This window comes from Xenopus tropicalis, chromosome 7 (assembly GCF_000004195.4).
Source record: "Xenopus tropicalis strain Nigerian chromosome 7, UCB_Xtro_10.0, whole genome shotgun sequence".
Classification (NCBI taxonomy): domain Eukaryota; kingdom Metazoa; phylum Chordata; class Amphibia; order Anura; family Pipidae; genus Xenopus; species Xenopus tropicalis.
Window position 1 is genome coordinate 27,807,517 of NC_030683.2, and position 25,752 is coordinate 27,833,268.

A 25,752-nucleotide genomic window follows, 5' to 3' on the forward strand; every position below is an offset into this window, starting at 1 on the left:
CTTCCACAAATAACCTGATACCCATAATACAGCTCCCAAATTAATTCTCCTTAACCTGAAACACAGGTTAACCCATTATGCTTTGTAGAAACCCCACACCTGTGGCCATTAGAAGTTAAATGCTAGGATGCCACTTACACTTTGCTACCCTTGCTGGCAAGTGTTTAATATATTGTAAAATCATTCTGCCATCCCCCTTTATACACCAGTAATCATACGGTACATATAAATAGGTGCTTGATGTAATGATTACAAAGTCAATATGCTCTTTTTTATTTTATTTTTTTTGTTTTTAAATAGAAGCATGAAAGAAATGGTTTTTTTTTTCCTCTTCTATTTCTAACAACTTTTTTGGCACTTAGCCTGTAAGTAAAAACTTGAAATGTAATGTTTACAATTATGTAATATTAGTTATATTACTATGAAAAATATTCTGTTCACATAAATACCAACTATTAACGAAGACAAACAAGTTTCTGTTCTTTGAAGGTGTTCCAGTAGTTCTTTTCTTATTAATAGTGCAGAAAGATGTCACTGATCTGTAAAATCCTCTTCTGTTCTGCTATAGTGCAGCAATTTTTCATCCAGCCCGCAGCTTTCTATTAACTGTGTGAGTGTAACCTTGTTATTCTCGGCTGATAACGCTGCTTGCAGTTCATACAGTAAGAGCTGGCTGCCCTTCCGCCATTTTTCTATTAGAGACTGTAATTCAGACAGATTGTTCTAAAATAGGGAAAATAAAGACTACTATAAATATAGACCATATAGAAAATTGCAGCTGTCTTAACACCTTTATTAGTAATACAAGCATGGGATCTGTTACACAGAAATCACTAGCCAGAAAAGATCTAAAATCCAGCAGTGCTTTCTCCCATAAAGCACAGCCAATGCTTAAACTTAAACATTAAATAAAGCCAATAGGATTGTCTTGCCTCTAATAAGGATATATTATTAATCTAGTGGGGATCAAGTATAAGTTAATGTTTTATTTATTACAGAAGAAAAGGAAATTTAAAATTTTTTGCCTTCCTCTGGATCAACTAGCAGTTAGGCAGGTTATATATAGGTATAAAAGGTTTAACTTGATGCAAAGCCGGCCTTAAGCCAATTGGACCTATTGGGCCCTGAACCAGCGGGAATAAGCACATAACACTGTCCAGCTCATCCCCAACAATGACTGCCCAATAATGCTGCTATGTGTTCTGGGACATTAAACACAAAGTGGGAACTGCATTCATACTGCTACCTCAGGGTACACACTGTATTTGACTTTCTATAGTGTGCTTGAGGGGCCAATAATCATTGTCTCACACTGTATATAGTATGCTTGGTGTGTCAGTGCCCAGTGCTTAGGGGCCAATGGAACAAGAGAAAGACAGGTGAAAAGGCAGGGTTACAGCATCAGACACATGGACAGAGCGAGAGGCAAGGACTATTTGGCCACCCAACCAGGGTTGGACTGGGGGGGTGCAGGGCCCACCGAGGCTGCTGCCCCAGGGGCCCTGCAGGTGCCTGCGCCCGGCCGCATCCCCTACACCCCTGCAGGGGCCCCCACTGAGCCTCCCTTACCCCCCCCCCCAGGGGCCCCTGCTGAGCTTCCCTAACCCCCTCCTGGCATAAAGATAGTACATTTATACAGTAAGGGCAGACCTTAGATCTGTAGAGTTTCGCCATTTTCAATCTCCTCAAAGTATCTTCTTTCTCCTTCACCTTCTTTAGCAGTAACTTTTTTTCTTGAAGCATCTCCTGGTGATGGAAGGAATCCTTGGAATTGATGGGTGAGGAAGCTGCAGATGAAGTCCCGCTACTTAATCTGTGTACATCTTCCACAGATACGAAATTAACGTCTGTTTTTGTAGCATTTAATTCTGAGTCTTTGTGTGATGGCAAATTATTATTGGGACAGTCTGAGGAACTTTCATTTTCTTCACAATCAACTTTGAGTCGTTTTGCCACTGAAAATGCACCATTAAATGACCTTCTGGTTTTTCTGAGCCGTTCCCTTAGTGTTGCACTCATGGGCTAAAAACACAATTGTTGATAGCAAAAGTAATGTGAACAATTCAGACTACAAGGCCAATCAATGTCATCAAGTACTTAACATACGTACATATAACTTTATTTAATAGACGCTACAGAGGTACGCAGCGATGTGCAATATTAAAATATAGAAAAGTACAAACAACAATAATTGCTTCTATCAAAGGCCTGTTGCCCTGTTTCCACCCTAGGATATCCTTTAAAGGAGAAGGAAAGGCTAATAAAGAGATAATCTCAAGATGCAGGCATACCTTCAGTTGTCTCAATAGTGCCCTTAAGTCTCCCCATATTTCACCTGTTCAGAAGATCTGAAGCCAAACAGGAAGAAAAAATGCTGAGCTGTGTAAAGAAAGTTCCCATAATGCCTCACTCCTGCACAGACACCCAGACCAAGTGAACATGCTCATTTAGTAAGACTATGAGTCAGCTTTCTGCTGATTGGCTCGGATCCACATTCCTAAAAGGGGGGGGGGGGGGGAGTTCTTAGCATTCTTACTTAGCTTTTACCTTTCTTTCACCTTTAATCAAGATCTTTCTGCTCCACTCTTCAGTGGCTACGGAGATAGGAATAATAGCTGCATGTATCAGGTAAAGATGGCATCTGCCCGACATCCACAACTGCTAGAGGGTACAGCGGCAGTTCTTTGAGCACCTGTGCCAACAAAAGTAATTTTTTAAAGACAAAAGTAAATACATAACTCAGTTGTGCCAGTTTCCCTTTAGGCTAATGCCAGTTAGAACTGTGTTTATCTGCAGGCTGAAAATTAGCCCCTATGCTGGCATCAGTCTTTCCAAGTGCCTGTAGATACACAGAGCAGATTTCAGCACCAAAAACCGCAAGTATGCATTCTGGCACCAAAATACGCTCATTGTGCCTGCACCCAGGCCGACACAATGGCTCCAGGTGCAGGCACAGGGAAAGGCTGGTGCCAGTGTAGGGCTGAGTCTCTGCCTGCAGATAAACGCAGCTCTGACTGGCATTAGCCTAAAAGGAAACTGGTACAAATGAGTTAAGTATTTACATTTGTCTTTAAAAAATTACTTTTGTTGGCACAGGTGCTCAAAGAACGGCCACTGTTCCCTCTAGCAGTTGTAGATGCCATCTTTACCTGATACATGCAGGCTGAGAATCAGTGCCATTTGCATTAGCCTTAAAGAAGAAGGAAAGTCTTCATCACTGGGAATTGCCCAGTTAGGCACCCTCCTGTGTAAGGCACTTACCTGATACCCCGGGCCGATGCTCCCATCAGCAGAAACCTCCACCAGCCTGGAGTACGTCTCAGCAAGCACCACAGAGCCATCCTCTTCTTCCAATTCTTCTTTCATCAATTCCATGGGGCCATGGGGGTATCAGGTAAGTGATTACAATCAACTATTGGAACCTAACATTTGGCACCCCACAGTGACGGAGACTTTGCTTTTCATTTAGGGCAGTGGGTTACCCTGGGGCAAACCAACTCTTAGTTAGGCAGTTTATATATAGGTATATATAGGCACAGGTAATGTTCTTAAAATCATGAACCTTAAAATCCCTTAGGAGAATATTTCTAGCATTCATTAGTAACTAGTCATAGTAGTACTTAACTGTTATTTTACAGTATGCAGGGTTCAAGCCCAAAGGCAATATTTCAAACTCTTTTCTTGTTAAAATATAGTGACTAACAGCTAGAGCATCCAAACACAAGTTTTATCTCATATTAAGAAAGCTTTTTCAAAAGTCAGTGTTTCAGTAACAACATCTTCATGAGTGAGAGGTAGAGAGAGAAAACACACAAACACACGTACACAAAGTTTTCATCAAATTAAAGCTCCAAACAAACATTTTTAAATAAAGTTAATATACAAAGGATCTCAAATGTATAACTTATCTGGCCAAGGCCTATGTATTCATATCAAAACTGTAAATGGGGATATGTGATGTAGTCTTCTGGCCGTGAAATAATGCAATATATGGGTGTAAATCTATTTAATTTTTGGTGAACTCTCCCTTTAATGGAGAAGGAAATGTAAAATCACTGGGGGGTGCCAAAATGTTAGGCTCCCCACATTGATTGTTATTTGCTTACCTTATACCCCCGGGTTGGTGCACCTGTTAGGAGAAAACTGCACCAGCCCGGGGTAGCTGCGAATGAATGTTACTGCACTGTGAATGTTAACTGTGCATTGCAAACTGTTAAGGCACGCTTGAAGGTGGCGTAATCTTTTGGAGCAAGCATAACTCTTTTATTAAGAAGTTTTATTACATACACTGCGCGCTGGTGCTGACTATGACATCTGCAAACTTTTTTCCCCACCATCAAAAGTGATCGCTAAATAGTTTCCACATTCGCAAAAGCTATATTAAATTGCGCAAAGACAAATTTATTCTCACAGAAGATTATATTTCCGCATTGCAAATATTTTTTCTGTTGCTGACTTTTCTGACATTCCCCCTAAACAGATTTATGCCTGAACTAAAGGAAAGAATGCCTACTGGCTGCTGCCAAGTAGTTGAGTTCTCATATGGTCAGTTGGGGAGCTGAGGTGGGACAGGATAAGTGGTTACATTTATATTCCATAAGTAAATACTACCTAGAGACAGAGAGAGAAATTCAATAAATGCTGACAAATTATGCTTAGTATAACATTTGAAATAATCACATAGAGCAGCAACACAGGATGGAAAGGACAGGCAAGCAACCTAGTTTTTAAGCATTTAAAAAAATTTGCAATTATTATACACATTAAAAATCATATTTAGTTTTCAAATTAACACCCTACCACTCCCAAAAAGCTTTTACGTGACACTGCATGTTTTTATATAAACCTGGAGCATATCAGTTTTATATAAGGCATTTATGTTAGATTTTCTTACCTGTTTAGGAACAGTATCCTTTAGAGAGTCAGGAGAACATAAGGAAGATCCTGGATGTGGGGATGTGGTCTCCATTTTGCAGATTTACATTCCCCAGAAGAATAAAGTTTTGCTTTGAATTATTAATGGAATTGACAAAATTACATTTGAATGAACATTTTTCCATTTTCTTGATTATCATGTTTTTTTATGTCATAAAATGCTAAATCTGGCAAAGCTTTGCAAATATATGGTTTGACACAGAGAGACTGTGGGCTTTATGGGGCAGGGACTTCCTCGTGACACTTAGCGGTTGATTCACTAAAGTGCGTTAAAACGAGCACTATTTATAGCATGCGGTAAAAATTTTATCGCTTCTTATTTTTTGCGACTTAACGCACGATTCACTAAAAGGACAGGCGTCATAATTAAGACTTTTAAGCATTTTAACGCAAAGAACAAGCATTTTGCATTAATTCCCGCCACGTGCGTTATTTCCCGCTGCGTGATATATTTTCGCCTGCTTGCTATATTAGCGCACAATTTTACGCACGTAACCATTACTTTCGGAAAACTACTTTTCTGAAAATGACCATTTCCCTGAAAATTGGAGGATGCATCACTTTAGGGCCAACACATACTTGAAAAAATCCCACTGCAAAGTCCATGTTGTGTTGCTAAAAGCTCACGAACCACAATTTTCTTTAAGTACTGCCTGCCCCAAATAGGTGTTAATTTTCGCACAGACTAATGCGATATTTAGCGCATTTAATGCTTTATATGTGTTTGTGACTCATGCGCTAGTATTATATCTATGCGAGAATTAACGCAATGCGAGGTAAATAATGCATGCAATAGTGCGTTTTTTTGCGCATGCGATATGCGACTTTGATTAATCAGTACTTATTTATTGTGTGCTTTTTAACGCAAAGAAGCATGCGAATCGGCCCCTTAATGTCTTATACTTATTTATTATGTTTGTTCTCCCTGTGTACTTTTCTATATTGTACATTTTTACAATATATTTTTACCTGTATCCTAGTAGCACTTTATAAATAAGGTTATGCATACATTTTAGAATTTGTTAGAATGTGTACATTTAAGAAATATAGCATTTTCCTCAACCTAAATTCCTTTTTTCCTCAAGTTAAATTACTTGTTTGGTTCTTGCAATTTAAGCTATGTCAGCTTCAGGTGTACTGGACACGGCCACATTTTTTATATAGGCACAAGAAGGCCAGTGCTTAGGGGAGACGCCATTGTGAGCCTACATAAGAAAAAGCTTCCCCTATCTTTTGCAAGTCCATGTGATGACTGGGCAGAGGACTGGTGCCTATGGCACTGCCACACCTAAATATACCTCTGGCTGTACTTTGAAAATAAGGTATTATACAGCCATGACTTTTTGGTCTATACAAGTCAGAAATCTCCATCTATCTATATTTATTTTCCAAATCATTTGTATCTTTTTAACCATATCATAAAATGTGTTGATCAATTTTTCAATATGAAAAATATGTTTATATGTAAAAGTCAGATTCTTGTCCTCAAAAAAAAAAAAAAAACAAAGAAATACATATTTTAATATACTAAAATTTTCCCCAGAAGATTACCCCAAAGTGAAAAAACACAAAGTGTAAACAGTGGCCCTGCTGAAAGAGTCAAAAAGCCTTTAATTAGGTTTTTTTGCACAAACCACAACACAGTGTTGTCTGTACCTAAAATATGATCTTATCCCTATCTCTGTTAGGCTAATGGTACATGGGGCTTTTTGTCTACCACTGTATCCAGTTTTAAGAACAAGGGAATCTGAGGTTATTGGGTGTGCTAATGTGTTAGAAATCCAATCACTATTTTTTTCCCTAGGCAATACTCCCTTTATGAAAAAGACTGAACCGGTTCAAGTGCCTTTCCACCATTCTGAGTACCTTTCACAGGCGTCGCTAGCACTGACTTCCATTTGCGCAAGTGCAGGACAGTTAAGTCAGAATATGTTACTCTGCTGCTAGTGTGCAAAGCCAAACAAGTGATACCGGGGAGGGAAGTAAAATGGCGGCCTGAGGGGATAGCAAACAAATTCACCGGGGTTCAGCAACACCTGTTAGCCTGCACACAAGCACTGAAGTCTGGTCTTTCGGCACTTGGTCTGCATCTGCCGGGGGCACTTTCCATTTGGCCCATGACTAAGTCCCCTAGGGCATGAGACGCGTGGGGTTTATGAAGATGTTTAATGCAACTTTTAATAAAAAGTCTTTTTACTTTAAAACTTTGTGACCCCTGTGGAGATTCCCGAGTGCCTATTTGCCCTTAGTGGAAGCCACTTTCCATTTCTTTTCCATTCCAATTAGTAGCGGTGACAGGCAAGTTTGCACTGGCAGTTTTCCATTGGATGCCAGCTCCCTGTATGCCATATTGTGATTCTCTATTACTATTATCATATTGTGCCCCTCAATAACTGTAATATACATTACTCTGACTGATGCCTGGTCTTCCCTGTCCCTACACACTGTACCTCATAGCCCTTTTGTATTGTAAACTCTAATGAGCAGAACCAACTACCCCCCTGTATTGCTCACTATTTCTATGTAATGTGCATGCCTCATGTATTATATCATCATATCCAATTTCCAAGAATAAACGGTACATCGAAGGACATCATATTAATCAATGATACCGGGGACTTATCTGTATTTAGCTTAAGTAACTAATACAGGGACGTTTTAGCAGACATGTCAGAGAGGCAACCATCATTCTCTCACAGTGTATATATGAGGAGCCGGGGATGAGGGTGAAATCCAGGCACCGCCAGGTTAAGGGAAGAAAGATCAAGTTATTCACTCGGCCAAACCTAATAAACCAAGTCGCAATACCGAGCCGCACACAGAGCCGCACACACACACACACAGCCGCACATACCTTCCTTACTTCCCGCCTACAAACTCTCTGCGTTCTGTTTACCTCCATGTAAAAGAAGGCGGGCTACTATTGCTTTCCCCTCCTCTGCGATCCCATTGGTTGCTTATAGACTAGCCCGACGCATGTGCGTAAAGGCTCCTCTCCCAGAGTTCCGTGCAAAAGTCTCCTCCCATTGGGCGGGGAAATGGCTAAACCCGGAAGTAGAAGTGAAGCCCGTACCTACTGTAGTGTATTTATTGATCTGCTCAGTTTATTGCGAGTTATTGAAAGGGGGAGGGGCAAGACAAAACAGACTTTGCTGCAATGGGTTCCCTGTAGTGCTGATAAAGCGTGGGAGGGGGGCAGGAGCTGACAGGTTGGGGTCGCACCTTTCCCTCTTTTATGCAGAAAATCCTGTGGCACTCTAGTAGTTTTTGCTCAGTAAAAAGGGTTTTATTTAGCCCATGTACATACAGGTGAGGCAATGGGCCCATCTTTTCTATGAACCCCCCCCTTCCTTTCTATCCGTCTCTAATGTCCTGTAATGTACTTATAAATAATAAAGTCCCCTTTCAAGTGCCTTATGTCCAGAGAAAACCCCCACACATTTACAGCCTCTCTCACAGTTTCTGTCATCATTTTTATTTCTAAATTACACTGTTTACATAGCAAATTATTCACTCTACCAACAAAATATATTTTTTTAGCTGTAATATTGGTGTGTAGGCGCCATCTCAGTGCATTGTGCCTGAGTCGGAGCTTTCAGAAGGAGCCAGCGTTACACATTGGAACTGCTTTCAGCTAACCTATTGTTTCTCCTACTCCCATGTAACTGGAGGAGTCCCAAGCCGGACTTGGATTTCTTACTATTGAGTGCTATTCTGATATCTACTAGAAGCTGCTATCTTGCTCCCTTCCCATTGTTCATCTGGGGGGGGGGGGGGGATATCACTCAAACTTGCAGCTTAGCAGTAAAGTGTGAATGAAGTTTATGAGAGCACAGGTCACATGACTGGAGCACCCTGGGAAATGAAGAATATGGCTAGCCCCATGTGAAATTTCAAAATTAAAAAAAGTCTGTGTTTTTGAAAAATGGATTTCAAGGTGTCTGCTCTCTTTCTCTTTGGCTGTATGGGGGTGATTTTTATGTGTTTCCCCCACCTACCCTTGAAAATGCAGGGCATGGTGCAAAAGAGTACAATGAGGCCTCTTGTCATTAGATGTTCCTGTAATGTGTTTCTGGGAGATCCTGGTTTAAGGGTAGGTGCAACGTGGGCTCAGGAAGCAGAGCATTCTGGCCAGAAGCTAAATATGGGGAAAATAAGCTTTAATTACCAATGAGGAATATACGCTGACAGTCACAGCACTGTACCCCTCTTCTTTAGAAAATGCACAAGACTTTCCATTGGAGCACTTTGCCTTCATGTTCTGTAATTTTTGCAGGGATCTTTTGCACCGCTGCACGTGCAGTGTATTTTTCAACCTTTACTACACTTTGGGGCATATTTGCCAAAAGCAACCAATCCGATCCTTGCTTTTGTTGTCTAACTTGTAGGTGACTGTTCAAATCCAATTGCTGATTGGTTGCCCTGGGCAACTTCACTGGTGATGTTTGTTTACACGCTAATAATAAATGTGTCCCAATGTATGCACCTTTCCCGAATGGCGCAACAGATCTCTGAATACATTTATGAAGATGGAGACAAAGCTCTCTAATGTAAAGCACCCCAGGTCAGTGCATTTTTTGGAGCACTGGTCTATGGTCCCAGGTTAGCAATTAGAGTAACTATGGGGGGGGGGGAAGCCTAACAAATTGGTACCACCAGTGAATTTGGGTTCAAGTGTCCTTTAAGTGGCAAGTGTTGACAGATACAGGAGGAATGAGCCCCATTCAGCTTACAATCTAAATACCAGAATTTTAGCTAGTGTATTAACAGAATTCTGGACATCTCTAGTATTATAAAGATGTCTAATATGTTACTAAGTTGGGCAGCAAGGTGGCTTCTATTTAGCAGTGTGGGGTCCTCAATTTGATTCCAACATGGGCACTATGCAAGGAGTTTCTGTAATTGGGTTTCCTCCCACACTCCAAAAACACTGACTTCTGATAAAACTGACCCTACTGTGTCTGTATGTGGCAGAGACCTTTTGATTGTAAGCTCTACTGGGGCAGTAAATGAAGTATAATGTGCATAAATGTGTTCTTGCTATATAAATAACAGATAAGGATAAATGTAATGTTGCCCTGAGTATGTGAACATGGTTTTGAATTAGCATATATTCTGGCTTTGTTCTGTTCCTAAACTATTTGAACAGCTCTGCAAGTGTGTTGTATTTATATATACAACCTAAATCTGGCATTGCTTTGCTTCCTAAAAGGATCAAGCAGCAGGTAATTTTGAGGACAGGCCAAGCTCTGTGCGCTCTGTGGGATTCTGTTTTGACATGTCTGTAGATGACTGAATGAATAATAGAATAATTGTGGCTGAAATGAAGAACATCACGTGGAGACATCTGAAACCCCACGTGAAACTTTTGTTTTTCTTTTAGTTACTCCAGCTGATTGATTTACTCCATGTAAGAAAATAATTTATCTCCTGTAATGTTAGAGAAGAGGGGAACTAAACCAGAAATCTGTGGCCCCTCAGGTTGCTTAACTGGAACTGCCAGCGATCCCTGATTATTTATCTGGTTTCTGGGAGCTGTAGTTCAAGGATAGCAGGAGGAACACACACAGGAGAATTTCTGGCCTGCATAACAGATACAGTGGCTTGCAAAAGTATTCGGCCCCCTTGAACTTTTCCACATTTTGTCACATTACAGCCACAAACATAAATCAATTTTATTGGAACCCCACGTGAAAGACCAATACAAAGTGGTGTACACGTGAGAAGTGGAACGAAAATCATACATGATTCCAAACATTTTTTACAAATAAATAACTGCAAAGTGGGGTGTGCGTAATTATTCAGCCCCCTGAGTCAATACTTTGTAGAAGCACCTTTTTCTGCAATTACAGCTGCCAGGCTTTTAGGGTATGTCTCTACCAGCTTTGCACATCTACAGACTGAGCTCCAGCTCAGTCAGATTAGATGGACAGCGTTTGTGAACAGCAGTTTTCAGATCTTGCCACAGATTCTCGATTGGATTTAGATCTGAACTTTGACTGGGCCATTCTAACACATGGATATGTTTTGTTTTAAACCATTCCATTGTTGCCCTGGCTTTATGTTTAGGGTCGTTGTCCTGCTGGAAGGTGAACCTCCGCCCCAGTCTCAAGTCTTTTGCAGACTCCAAGAGTTTTTCTTCCAAGATTGCCCTGTATTTGGCTTCATCCATCTTCCCATCAACTCTGACCAGCTTCTCTGTCCCTGCTGAAGAGAAGCACCCCAGGGCATGATGCTGCCACCACCATATTTGACAGTGGGGATGGTGTGTTCATAGTGATGTGCAGTGTTAGATCTCTGCAGCTCGTCCAGAGTCACCATGGGCCTCTTGGCTGCATTTCTGATCAGCGCTCTCCTTGTTCGGCCTGTGAGTTTAGGTGGACGGCCTTGTCTTGGGAGGTTTACAGTTGTGCCATACTCCTTACATTTCTGAATGATCGCTTGAACAGTGCTCCGTGGGATGTTCAAGGCTTTGGAAATCTTTTTGTAGCCTAAGCCTGCTTTAAATTTCTCAATAACTTTATCCCTGACCTGTCTGGTGTGTTCTTCGGACTTCATGGTGTTGTTGCTCCCAATATTCTCTTAGACAACCTCTGAGGCAGTCACAGAGCAGCTGTATTTGTACTGACATTAGATTACACACAGGTGCACTCTAGTTAGTCATTAGCACTCATCAGGCAATGTCTATGGGCAACTGACTGCACTCAGACCAAAGGGGGCTGAATAATTACGCACAGCCCACTTTGTAGTTATTTATTTGTAAAAAATGTTTGGAATCATGTATGATTTTCGTTCCACTTCTCACGTGTACACCACTTTGTATTGGTCTTTCATGTGGAATTCCAATAAAATTTATTTATGTTTGTGGCTGTAATGTGACAAAATGTGGAAAAGTTCAAGGGGGCCAAATACTTTTGCAACCCACTGTAAGAGCTCAGGGAAAATGCTCTTCCCACTCTGTCCTGCAGCCAATACGGTTTAAGCAATTGCCTATGGTACCCACAGCAACTGTGGATGCTTTACCTGCCATGTTTTTCAATGAGCAAAGCACTTGAATGTCCTCATTGCAGGCAATAGAAATTGGCAGTGCTGGTTACTTTCATTTGATTTTCTCCCCTGTAATGAGTGTTATCAGGTAAGAACCACATGAACCTTCAACTACTGGCATTTTCTTGCAGTACCCATTGCCAGCAGCAGAGAGCAGTTGTTGGGCAATCTCAGACTTTTTGTAATATTAAAACATCAGTTGCGTAAAACAAGAAATTGCTAAGTGTGTTTCTGGTTTTACTGTCTGAGTATCCCTTTGTATTACATTGCTATGCAGGTATTTAGGAATCTGCAAAAGATTTTCTCTTCTCCACTTTAGCCAAAGATATTAGGGGGGCTTTGCTTTGACCCCAGATGCAAGTGCAAAAGCATGCCTCTTGGTGTTCTGCGCCCAGTGTTTGATTGTACCTTGGTGGCAAAACAATCCTATTGGATTTATTTAATTTTTTTTGTTTGTAGCAGCCTTAAGGATTCCAAAAGCATTTTAACAATAGATCCCTGTATAAGGATTCCACTGTTAAAGGAAAACTATACCCCCAGAATGAATACTTAACCAACATATAGTTTATATCATGTTAAATGACCTATTAAAGAATCTCACCAAACTGGAATATATATATCAGTAAAGATTGCCCTTTTACATCCTTTCCCTTGATCCACCATTTAGTGACGGGCTGTGTGCTCCCTCAGAGATCATCTGACAGGAAATAATGCAGCTCTAACTGTAACAGGAAGAAGTATGGAAGCAAAAGGAAGAACTCTGATGGGGCCTAGCATGTATGTGGGTCTTGGCTTGTTTGTGTGCACTGTGACTCCTATCATCCCAGGAGTTGGCCCTTAATTCTTAAAATGGCAATTTTCTATTTAGGATTACCCAATAGCACATACTAAAAAAGTATATTTTTAAGAAAATGGTTTATTTAGATGAAGCAAATGAAATCATTTTATCAGGCACATTTGGATTTATATGAGTAGGTTTGATTTGTACGACAGCTGAGTATTCATAGCTTTGTTTATCACAGGCCAATAAAATAGCCATGCTAAACAAGAGCAAAATGCTGAGAGTCAGTATAAGTATTGGTACATGGTGGGCCAATACAGCTCTATAGAGGAAAGCGTGACTTACTGACAAACTAGAGAAACCAACTGGTCATGCATTACTGACTGCCTGCTATACACTCAAGAGTCAGCTAAATACATTTACAGATGCTGATACTATCCCAGAAGAAATACTTAAAAGGTGGCATTTTACAATTTGATAATTAATTTTCTTCTTTCTTTTCAAGATTCTACAAAGCCAAAAATATAATGCAGCAGTAGACTGGTGGTCATTTGGCATCACCATCTGCAAAATGGCCACTGGCAAATTGCCCTTAGACCACAGTGACAGAGAGGAGCTTATTCATGCGACCAAAATACCAACAACCCGAGATACATAAATGGCTGGGCGAAGATCTAAAACATCTTCTAGAGAAGGTGGGTAGCAAGAGTGATATAGGAGTATTGTAACATTTACAAATAAATTACCATTGCTAGGATGCTGGGGAGGAAGCTGGAGCAAGCTGGAGGATGGAAGGATGCTGGGGAGTGGAACTGGAGGATGCTGGGGGAGCTGGAGGATGCTGGGGGGGCTGGAGGACGTAGGGGGAGTGGGGAAGCAGGAAGCAGTGCGGAGTGGGCCATAGACACTGGGGGAGGACCAGCAATGGTTTAGGGGGCCCTGGGCTGGCACCAATGCAAAACGTAAGCTCTGCTACCAATGTCTGTGTGTCCTTTGTACTGAAGGCAGGGGTCACTGGGGGAGTGGCCATTGGGGGGCAGGGCATGGGAGGAGGGGGGCCCAGTAAATTTTGCTGTGAGGGGCCCCTAATGGCGGCCCTGAAGGGCAGGATACACAAATATACACTTTGCTTAATATAAGCACAATATATAGGACTTGAGCTGCAAATACATTCTCCCAGTTACTTTCATTAAAAAAAGAAAGATTTTGCTTATTGTCATTATAAAGTACCTGTTTTTCTGTAAAGGTTTTTGTAGCATTTCAATATGTTGTTTTCAAATATCTGTCCTCTGATCTTTTAGCTCCATAAAAAGAAGCCTAAACAGCGCCTTGGACTGCGAGGGGACATCAGGTGCCACCCATTCTATGAACGCATTGATTGGGTGGTGCTGAAAGATGCACAGAGCCCCCTTTTCAGCCAGGATCAGTAAGTACATGATTTGTGAATGGAAACTAGAAATGATTATAAACCTGTTTTTACTGAAAATCCTTCATGTAGATCTTTAAGTAAATACAGTAACTTATTGTTTTGCATGTAATAAATATTTTGTATCGTCTTTGAATAAAATTATAGCCACCAATAAAGTGATTTCAGCCACATAATGGAGACCCTGTCATTTTTTGGGGCCCAGAGTGAAGCTACATCAACGGATAGAAACATAATTCACGGCTTTTCTTTTTTAAATTCCACCTGGCTGGAGTAAGTATATAGGCACACATATAATCCAGCCAATGATAACATTCTGCTCCATGTAGTACAGGTATAATACATCAGCAGACAGTGGGCATATCTGTGGGCTTCAAGATCAGCTCCAACTGCTGCACTAATTTCACAAAATTAGAAACTAGAAATTATTATAAACCTGTTATTACTGAAAACCCTTCATATAGACCTTTAACTAAATACAGTTACTATTGTTTTCCAGTGTCTAAGTTGAACATTTCACAAAATTAGGTCCAAACATTGTTGGACTATCCTGCAATTCTGGGATTTTCCCAGTTGCTCTGAGTGGGCCCTACTCCTTTCTGAAGCACAGAGCAGATAGAGTAAAGAATTTGCACGGTGAATATGGGAGAGCAAGTGATAATAGGTTACCCCCAAATAACCGTATAATCTATAGAGCTTTGGCCTGCCTGTCTGTCTGGGTGATCATCTGCAGTCTGTCTGTGTGTATTCAGTGTAGTGCTCTGTGCTCTCACACAGTTTGTATTGCAAATGGAGACTAATGCAACAAACACATAGGGGAACACTGCTGCCATTAGTTCTCGATGTGTCTTTTTGGACACTGCCACAATGGGTGCTGTGATATCTATGTAAAAAATATTTAAAGAATTTAAAGTAAAATATTTATTTAATTAGCATCTAGGAAATTGTTTCAAAAACTGTTAAACAGTGACTTTCTCAAACAAGGGTATACCAGAAAGAAATCTTTTAGTGCTACCTAATGGTTAATGGGCACTTGATATCAGGTTTTCTAGTGGGCCCACGGTTTATCGGTCTGACACTCAATGACGTTTTATAGTAGATTGAAAGACATGCCCAGGCTGAGACAGCATTCTCTTTTTCTTTTACTGCTGCTAAAGGGAAATCAGGTCACACAGAGGCACAAACAGCCCCCCCACCAGCCCAATAAATAGTGACAAGCTATGGCATCTTACAGCAACCCCTCTGTCATTTGCCAGAACCTACAGATTGCCAGTCCAGGCCTGAGTGAGATAAACTTTTTTTAGCTGAGACCTTCAACATAGATGCTGAAGTGGCTAATTCTACAGCAACTCTTAGGATAAATGGAATTCAAAGTGATTTACAGCAATCAAGCCAGCCATGTCGTAGCACTGCAAAGCATGTGCAAAAAAAAACAGGTTCAAGCATCCACACTGGTTTTTTAAACTATCAAAGTGAATGTGGTTTGCCAGTGGCCCTAGTCAGCACTTGTATGAGGTTGTTGGTCAATCAGTGCTTCTTCCTAGCTACCTGATCCTGTGGGAAGAATAGTTGAAGTGGTTCAACTTGGACAGGTAACCCAACCAGTTCTCAACCTATAGCTAGACTTCTACCTCCCAGGAAAGATATCTGCCAGGTTTATGGCCATGCCCATGACTTTTACATCTTGGTCAAGTGTTCAAGTGACTCCTGAAAATACTGAAAGGTTACATGTCTCCCACTAGGTTAATAATTGTCAAACTATAAGGCAACCTTAATGGTTTGGGGGGCAAGATAGTTGTATCCCTATAATAAACATTGCAATATCATTTTTCTGGTTATGATTTATTGTGGCAGAGAAACTGACATGTCGTTTGATGTATAAGTATGTTTTGCCAGGACATTGGCTTGAGGCCTTCTTTATGGATTACAGTGCTACTTTGGTGGTGAAAATCTCTGGAATTTTCTGGGCTGTTGCTCTGGGCTGAAATTGTATCTAACAGCCTGTGCCCAGGTTGAAATATGTACCTGGGTCTATGCTGCACTGGTATCTAACAGCCTGTGCCCAGGTTGGGAAATGTACTTGACTCTGTGCTACAATGGTATCTAACAGCCTGAGCCCAGGTTGGGAAATGTACTTGACTCTGTGCTACAATGGTATCTAACAGCCTGTGCCCAGGTTGGGATATGTACTTGGCTTTGCGCTACAATGGTATCTAGCAGCCTGTGCCCAGGTTGGGATATGCACTTGGCTCTGTGCTACAATGGTATCTAGCAGCCTGAGCCGTTCATGATGTCATAAGGTTGCACCAGCCACAGAGCAAGAGACCTCAACCGTTGGAAAGTGACAGTTGGTGAGGAGACTTCAGAGAGGGAAGAAGCAGAAAAGAGAAGAGAGATCCACGCAAGAGAAAATGAAGAGGATTCGTTCGGAATTTGGAGATTTGGACCCCGGGCCGTCGAAGGACAAGAAAAGAAGAAAAGAACATGAAGAGGATGGAGAAGAGAAGTTAAAGAAGAAGAGAGAGAGGAGTTCTGAGGAGCAGCAGCCTGATGAGTGCTGTAGGAAGGAAAAATGGAGAAGGAAGGAGAGTAATGAAGGTAAAAATAACATATTTTATTACTATTATTAATCGTATTTATTATTTATTAATAACAGGTATTTGTAAAGCACCAACTTCAGCAGTGTTGTACAATTAATGGGTGAAAAACAACGAACATACACATTTACATACAAAGCAGCAAATAACTGTTACAGTAGTTTCACTTGCTAACGTAGGTGCTTGATTGCACAAGGGCAGATGCCAAAAGCACCCAATTAGCAGGCGTAAACAGTGTACTTCAGCTTAGAAATGAAAAGCAACGGTCTGTTTGGTTGCTGTGGGGAACTTTCATGGTAAAACTTAACATCAACTCCCCCAATGTAATGAAAGGCACTAAGTTTGCCCAGGTGTGCTGACTAATAAGAGGTTGTCTTGAAATAGGTTACCAGTAAATGCTTCTGGTTGATTGGCTGCTATATGTGACTAGACCTATACCAAATGTTGCGCATTTTATTACATTGCCCCATATATTAATATATCAGACCAAATACCAACATTTAGGATTTAGTCAAATATCCAATCCATCAAAAAAGGTTTGTCTGAATCCAGGACCAACCCTGAACCGTAAATTGTATCACCTTCAGTTGACCAGTGGTCAAAAGTCACGTCATATTAAGGGTTTGGGTTTGGTTCAGAAAGACACTAGGATTTTACCGTTAGACCCAAATAGCATACAAAAGTGGTATGTACTTACCCAACTGGTGATAGCCAGTTTCCATTAACATACTGCTTGGGTGCTTTTTTTTACTGGTTTAAATGAATAGTTGAATAATATATCCCATGAGTCTTAGAATGGTCCCTGTATGTGAGGTTCTTTGGTGGGCCCAGACCAACACTGCCAGATACTGTTACACCTGCAAAGTAAAGTTTAGTTAGGATTTCTATTAAAAAGAGATATATATGGTAAGGAAAACATGGGGCAGATATAGTGCAACAAAAATGTACCTGTGTCTAAAGAACTCTACTAGGCCTATATTAACTATTATTATTCCATGATCTGTAAATAAAATCTCTTTCCTCCAATAGGAGGAGCCGGACCAGTGAGCGTGCAAGCTCCATCTCCGAGGCTGAACCCACTGAGTGTGACCAGCTACAATTTCTATTCTGAGCTGGGAGAAGGAAGTTTTGGCAAGGTGAGAGATTGGTTCCCACTGTAACTAGGGAACCAAAAATGCTCTAAAAATGCATAATATGTATTAAGGCAATAATATATTTTGACCCTTTTCTTGTCTTTCCCAGGTTATGTTGGCTACTCTGCGAGATAGGAAGCCATATGTGGCTGTTAAATTCCTGAGAAAAACTGGTGGGACCAATTACAGCAAGGTTCTCACTGAGGCACAAGTGCTGAAGATCTCGAGAGAGTGCCAATTTCTTTGCCAAGGCTATGCCGCTTTTCAAACTAAGGTACCACATTGGCTCAATATTTCCATTTAGTCCTATAGATGCAGAGCCAGATTGGCCTGCCAGAGTACAAGGATCTCCCGTTGGGCACCAGCCCTATGCAGTTATGCAAATTTTTTGGCAAAACAGGACAGATTCGCCCATCAAAACTCATACATCTAATGTAAAATGTTTCCTATGATATATATATTATAGTCATCACAAAATATTTAACCCCATAGAGATTAGAGAGGACAGTATCAAAACCCTTCCTAATGCCATTATACACATTATATAAGGCCTGCTTGCCTTGCACTCCCCATACATGTTCATGCAGGATTTATATATTCAGTACTGCATTCTGCCTGCACAGATTAATAACAACATGCAGGGTACCTATCAGCTGCCCACAATATTAATGAGCTGATTCCATATATTCCTATTACATAATTTTATTCTTTTTGTGCAGTATATACAGGAGTGGGTACTACCCTATGCTGTGTAAGTGTTGTGCCATTTCTTCCTCCCCTTGACTCTTTCCATTTGTCTTTTTAACCAGTGGCACGCCTTCTATGTAATGGAGTTCCTCAGTGGGGGCAGCCTTCATGATGAGCTGAAACAACACCACAGGTTGAACATCAAAAGAATTCAGTAAGTGGCACATGGGGTAAATTGTACCAGTACAATATCACTGAGAAATTGCTTAATTCCAATAGCACCTATAAGAAGAATAAAATAAAATATTTTGACAGTAGGAAGTATATTCAAATTACTTCTTCACTTTCAAAAAAGGTATTTTAGGATTATCTTCATTGACTTTCATTATTTATTTCTCTGTTTAACAGGTTCCATTCAGCTGAGATGATCTGCGGCCTGCAATTTCTACATGGCAAGGGGATCATCCATCGGTCAGTATAGATTTCTTCATTTTGTAACATTTTAGAGTGGGGGTCTCACACAGGTTGCTCTGCAAATCAGCAGCCCTTGTCTTCTGTAACTCAATTAATCTCTATATTACAGAGACCTGAAACCCGGGAATGTTCTCTTCGACCACAAAGGGCACATCAGAATCTCGGACTTTGGCCTGGCCAAACAGAACATCTTCCCAGGAGACGCCACCACTGGCTGGGTCGGGACCCTTAACTACATGGCCCCTGAGGTAAGAAATGGAAATAAAGCACATTTAGGGGCAGATTTACTAAAAATCTGATTTTTTGTTTGTTTTTAGAAACTCACATAAACTCGATCAATACATTCAATCAATGATGTTTTTATCAATAATCACAATAATTTGTACGTTGATCATACAAAAGTTTCAAATTTTGTTTTTTTTTATCAAAAATGCTTAACGTAGTTTTTTTTTTCCAATAAAACTCTAAAAATTCAAATATTAAAAGCCTTCCATAGGACTCAATGGTTCTCTGCATTTTAAACCCGCCCTGCTTTTTGTTAGTAGGCTTAAGGTAGGAGATCCAAATTACGGAAAGACCCCTTATCCGGAATACCCCAGGTCCCGAGCATTCTGGATAATTGGTCCCATACCTGTACCTATATATATTCTCTGATATAACAGTATAAATGTTGTACCATTCCAGTTCTCATTTGTATTTTGCCTGAAGAAGGGGCCTTAGAGCTCTGAAAGCTTGCAATGTATTTTTATTGTTAGCCAATATAGGTATCATTTCTACAATACTCTTGTATTTGTGTTTTTTTTATTGTTATTGCCATTTTTACTCACTGTACTCCATACACCCAATAGCCAGTTGAATCCATTGAACTTTGTTGCCAATATTATCCCAATAGACATACTTAGAATTTTTAACTTTTTCCCTTCTTTTCAAGATTCTAGGTCAACAAGACTATAATGCAGCAGTAGACTGGTGGTCATTTGGTATCATCATCTACAAAATGGCCACCGGCATGTTGCCCTTTGACGACAGCAGCAGGGAGGAGGTCATTAGATCCATCAAGTCAAATAAGCCTGAGATATTTAGTTGGCTGCATGACGATCTGAGACATCTTCTGGTAAAAGTGGGTAGCAACAGTGGCATAGAAGTATTGTAACATTCATAAATATATTTCTCATTGACTGGGCTAAAACTAAATTTAAGATCTCTGAATCTGACATGTTTATGAGAATGTATCTTATTTATGTTCTTAAAGAAAATTTACTTTTGCTCAATATGAAAATGTATTCTCCCTTTTCTTATTATTAGAAAAGATCCATTTTTTACTTAGTGTTCTTGTTTTGTTTTTGTTCATTGATTCTTTAGCTCCTAAAAAAGAAGCCTAAACGACGCCTTGGACTGAAAGGAAACATCAGGTGCCACCCGTTCTATCAATCCATTGATTGGGTGGTGCTGGAAGAGAAAGGAGCAGAACCCCCTTTCCAGCCAAGAGCAGTAAGTAGATGGTTGGGGAATACAAATCGCAAATCATTATAGCCCTGGGTGAATAGCACTGACTAGTGAAATAGATGGATCAGAAAGCAGCGGGTTTAGTGTGTGGAACTTGTATTTAAGCATTAAAAGCACAAGTCCCCATACGCACACAGCCATGACAAAAACCCATGGAAAACCTACTCACATAAGAAAGATGTCTCTGCAAAGGTAACCAATATGGCATTTCCATCTTTAAATGTTGTATGATTCCATTGTAATCTTTAAGGAATAGTGATCGGGGCATTCTGACCACTAATGCCACTTTAAGTGGCCTATAGGGATGCTGCAGAGACATGAAGAGCCACTTTAAAATAGGAATTTGGCTTTTTAAGTTACCAGGAGAAGCATTTTGCCGCCCCTGGTAACTTCAGGAGAGCTGCTGGCTGAGGTGATGATCTTAACTCCCCTAATGACAGCAGCGCCCCTGACTGTTATGTGAAACACATGGCAAACTGAAACAAAAACTTTTTACACAATTAAAACCCATCATTTGGACCTCTTAAAGCAAATACAGCAATTATTCAATTACTTATAACAGATACTTTTTTCATAAGGTTGACTAAAAATAAATTTTTCCCTTTCATGCAGCCAGCAGAAAAGCTATTCCAGCCTTATAATGGAAGGTCACTGTCATTCCTAGAAACCCCGGAGAATGAAGTTACATCAAGGGACAAATCCATCATGCCCGGCTTTTCATTTTTAAATTCCACCTGGCTGGAGTAAGTATATAGGCATGGATGTAAGCCAGCCTTAATAACACCATGCTATTCCATCTAGCACAGGGCAATAACATCAGCAGGCAGTCGGCACATCTGTGGGCTTCGGCATCATCACCTGCTGCACAAAGGCCAGGTTATCTCTTGCAATTCCAACCATCAGCTCCACCTTCACCTGGGATTCCATCTCCTAGAGTATAAGACTGCCGGGTAACATCAGGCCTGGATTTATGAGAGGCAGTCACTTATCTGGTACATCGAGCAAGGTAAGTTCCAGGTAGGTATTACTTTCTAAGAGAGAATGTGTGAGAGAATGTGAGCTAAGGGTGTAACAAGAAGGCGAGCAGATAGTAAGATCCCAGCCTGCTTTGCCTTCCTGCACATCATGTCTATAGAACCCATACCTTGTTAGTTATATATATATAGTTCTAAAGTTCTGTAGTTTTTCCAGGACAAGGGTTTTTTTCCCTATCTGAGGCAAATTGGCACCCGCTTCAGATAGGGTTTTTTTTACCTTAGCCTGCAAATTTAGTTAAATCAGTTAAGGTTAAAGTTAAAGTTAAATGAGCAAAGGGTGGGACTCATAGACACGTGCAGTTAAAGCCTCGTGTTGTCCTTGTTTGTTACGTTTGTCATGTTTTGTGTTATGAGGGGAGCCAATGGCAAATTATTGACATTGGCTCTCCTCTGAGGCGTTACACCCGGAGGGAAAGGTGAGTGAATGCCGGTAACAGGGTTGAAGCCTTGACGTGGCGTTACTGCTCACATGTAGAAGCATGTGCTAATTCAACCAATGGTGTGATTGTGAGTGAAGCCTTGTTTTATTGTTACAATTTTCATTAAAAGGAATACTTTACCTTTAAATTTGCAATTGGTCTGAATTTTGTATGGTTTTGGAATGGTTTAAGCTTGTTCTTCAGCACCCCTCTGGTCTTGGATTTCAGGTCTGGTTGCTAGGGTCCACTTTACCCTAATCAAGCAGTGGTTTGAATGAGAGACTGGAACATGGACAGGAGGGAACCCGAATAGAAAGGTGAATAATAAAAATAATGATACAATTGTAGCCTCACAAAGCAACAGATTTTAGGGCTGCTGGGGACACTGACTCCCATTTAAATGTCCCATGTGGGCTTATTGGGAAGTGTCTGGCACATAAAATAGCTGTAAATCAATATGAAAAATAACAGTCTATATTAATATCCCTTCCAGTATACTGGGAGATCTGATAAGTTGAAAGAGAGATACTAATAATGTGAAAAAATTATTCAGTGAAACAAAAATGCAGTAACAAAGGAAACAAGATGAAGGCTATACTCCTTTACAATGAGAGGTTAAATCTATCTTCATTAAAGAATACTGTGTCAGTCAGGTGAATGGTATCAATAAGAATTCTAACATTGTCTTGAAATTTGTATTTATTAGCAGAAGTGGGAAGACATGCAATTGACAATCAGCAAATATAAAAGTGTTAGACATACAACACAAATATGAATAAGCAAAAGTATATAAAGTGAGTCACCAAAACTTCACTTAATTAAAAAAAAATAGAGATCTAGCACTAGTGTCGTGTGATACAGAATGGGCTCCATATATGGATATATGATGGACCAATTTATGAACAATGCAGTAAAACCAGTCAATTATTAGCCAAATGGTGTGCTGATCAGACATACAAGTGCACAGCTCCCGTCTCCAAGCTCTGTTAAACTAACCTTTTGTATAGCTAGAGACCATAAAAGCGAACAGTATGGGCAAGGACAATAAGAAGAAACATCCTACGTCTTCCCAACAGAGCTCAACACATGGGAAACCCATGAGACCAGATGACGCAGGGCCTAACAAGCCTGGTAAGATGGCAGATCCCTTGATATGCAGTCCGAGCCCCTTGGATTCCATCAATTTATTCCCATCATTTACTCAACAACAAGACCTTCATGAACTTCTGATGGAATCGGATCTCCAGGACATGGAAAAATCCATCAAAGCTGCCCAAAGAGTCGTACTGAAGGAGATAAAAGACACAAGCTAAGGTTGCCACCTCACCCCTTTTAATATTGACCACATATCGAATCAACATCCTTCATGGCTAATTAACAATTAATCTAAATACATGATGCATGGCTGCACATAAATCAGTTCAGTCTGCAGCATGCCACTAAATTAATTGCTAATTTGCCCTGCATGTTGTGGATTCAGTATGTGGCTGGTATCAAAGGGGGGTGAGGAGGCAACCCAAAGGGGCTGATTTACTAACCCACGAATCCGACCCGAATTGGAAAAGTTCTGACTTGAAAACGAACATTTTGCGATTTTTTCGTATTTTTGCGATTTTTTCGGCGTCTTTACGAATTTTTCGTTACCAATACGATTTTTGCGTAAAAACGCGAGTTTTTTGTAGCCTTTACGAAAGTTGCGTAAAATCTTGCGATTTTTCCGTAGCGTTAAAACTTAGGCGAAAAGTTGCGCCTTTTTCGTAGCGTTAAAACTTAAAAGGTGCGAAGTTTCGCGTAAGTTTTAACGCTACGAAAAAAGCGCAACTTTTTGCGCAAGTTTTAACGCTACGAAAAATCGCAAGATTTTACGCAACTTTTGTAATGGCTACGAAAAACTCGCGTTTTTACGCAAAAATCGTATTGGTAACGAAAAATTCGTAAAGACGCCGAAAAAATCGCAAAAATACGAAAAAATCGCAAAATACCGATCTTTACGAAAAAAACGCAATCGGACTCATTTCGACCCGTTCGTGGGTTAGTAAATGTGCCCCTAAGAGAAGCAATCGCTCCCTGTGCCTAAATGGTTTTCAAAACTACATGTGCAATGGTTTAGTTCAGTTCTGGGAGTTTTGACATTTAAATTTTGCATTTAATACTTAGCAAAATGTCCAGAATCACTCCCTGCTGATTTCAGTGACACTGATTGGTTAGACTCTCTGGTCAGATGACTGTCAGTCAGAAATGCGGCAGTCTTACTCACGTGCACTTTCATGGCTTTAAGTGATTGCCACTGATATGAAAAGGGAGCCATTCCAGGTCTTTCGTTACCCTTCCATGGGGCTATTAAGTGTTTGTTTGGCAGAACCCCCATGATCCATTGCCCTGCACTGGAGATTGGTGAAAATTTGCCATTCATCGCTTTTAATTCTATCCAATGAGAAGCGCTGTGTGTGTGTGAAGCACAAGGAGAGGTGACTCAAAACCAGTCACTTGAGTATTTTTAGCAAAAGTCCATCACATGTACAGCACTTCTTTGTTGCACTGACAGGCAGACAGGGCATATTGACTACTATGGTTTTCCATCAGAGGGCAGTGACTGTCAAACCACCACTATTGCATATTGCTTTCAGGTATAACTAAATGTGTTTTTGGTCTAGTAATAGTCCTTGTATGAATGAATTATTCTTTCAAGTTTATCAAATCTATTCAATGAGGAATAGACATAATAACTAGTAAAATAAAGCATTTGTAAATACTGACACAGAAAGGTTGTTATGGTTTAACATACCGGTATATATTTAACCTATCATATTTTACAACTTTAAAAAAAAAAACTATACCCTTTATGTTTAAGCCTGAGTATTTCAATCAGCCCATTGGAATGGATGTCACAATGGCACATGATTAATCTTGATGCACAGAGCATAGTGCTCACACTGCACTTTATCACTGCCCAAGGCTGGAGGAGGAGGCAAGAGAAATGCCTCAGCAGCTGCTAGTCAGATTCTAGCTTCTCTATTTCTCCTAAGGCCAGGTTTTTGCTCATAGCGAACCTAAAAAACATCTTGCTACATTGTTCAGACTTGTTAGCAAAGATTTGATAACAAAAGGCATAAAAGGGACATTCTTGTTACAAGGAAAAATGGACTTTACCTAAGAGTCTTTGTTGCATTAAGTGGTTTGTTGCTGCAAAAACATTGGCACACGGAATTTTAATGCCGGGTCTGGTTCCTTACCCCTGGGAATGGCTGCAGGGCCCCTTATACTGATGGCAGTGGGAAGCAATTGACCAAAAACACTGGCAAGGAGTAGGTAATAAGAAAAGGTTGACAATATTTTGTCTCTGCTGCGTTTCCTGGGAAAATTGATTTGGGCAAAAAAAATTGTGGAGGTGCCCATTTAAGGTAATTATAACTTGCATCCACGTCTTTCTGACTGTTATAGAGCAGTCTGCTAAGCTTAATAGGACAGAAGATTGGAACTTGGCCCAAAATCTTTTTTCATTCTGTAAAATGGATACCCTGGAGATACTCTGTGCAGAGGTGTGGGAAATTGAAAACACATTACAGTGTAATTAATCTGTCTCATATATATGAACATATACAAATATAAATGAACTATTACTTTATTTGCAGTGTTTGCCTGCACTTCATTCTCTCTTCCATCAGTGTTTTCTATCAACCCTTTCTTTTCCCTATTCCTGATACCTAACT

At 40.4% G+C, this 25,752-nt stretch overlaps 2 protein-coding genes across 6 annotated transcripts; one reads left to right on the forward strand and one right to left on the reverse strand.

Moving 5' to 3' along the window:
- Positions 1 to 263: 263 nt before the first annotated feature.
- Positions 264 to 7,909, reverse strand: sfr1 (SWI5-dependent homologous recombination repair protein 1). 5 transcript variants are annotated; one of them, XM_004915843.4, is made up of 4 exons: positions 7,832 to 7,909; positions 4,895 to 4,987; positions 1,651 to 2,022; positions 264 to 723 (listed from the first exon to the last, which is right to left on the reverse strand). In XM_004915843.4, the coding sequence occupies exons 2-4, from the start codon at positions 4,967 to 4,969 to the stop codon at positions 532 to 534; spliced, it is 639 nt and encodes a 212-aa protein (XP_004915900.1). In that variant the 5' UTR covers positions 4,970 to 4,987; positions 7,832 to 7,909; the 3' UTR covers positions 264 to 531. The 5 variants fall into 5 exon arrangements, with proteins under 5 accessions (XP_004915900.1, XP_004915899.1, XP_002936844.1 ...); XM_004915842.4 differs by having other exon boundaries at positions 4,895 to 5,006; positions 7,790 to 7,897; XM_002936798.5 differs by having other exon boundaries at positions 7,790 to 7,896.
- An 8,691-nt stretch (positions 7,910 to 16,600) lies between these two features.
- On the forward strand, positions 16,601 to 23,355 carry LOC101734217 (protein kinase C delta type). The gene is made up of 9 exons (XM_004916470.1): positions 16,601 to 16,787; positions 17,816 to 17,922; positions 18,029 to 18,193; positions 18,729 to 18,820; positions 19,015 to 19,077; positions 19,190 to 19,328; positions 20,012 to 20,194; positions 20,443 to 20,571; positions 23,050 to 23,355. The coding sequence occupies exons 1-9, from the start codon at positions 16,601 to 16,603 to the stop codon at positions 23,353 to 23,355; spliced, it is 1,371 nt and encodes a 456-aa protein (XP_004916527.1).
- The last annotated feature ends 2,397 nt before the right edge of the window (positions 23,356 to 25,752 follow it).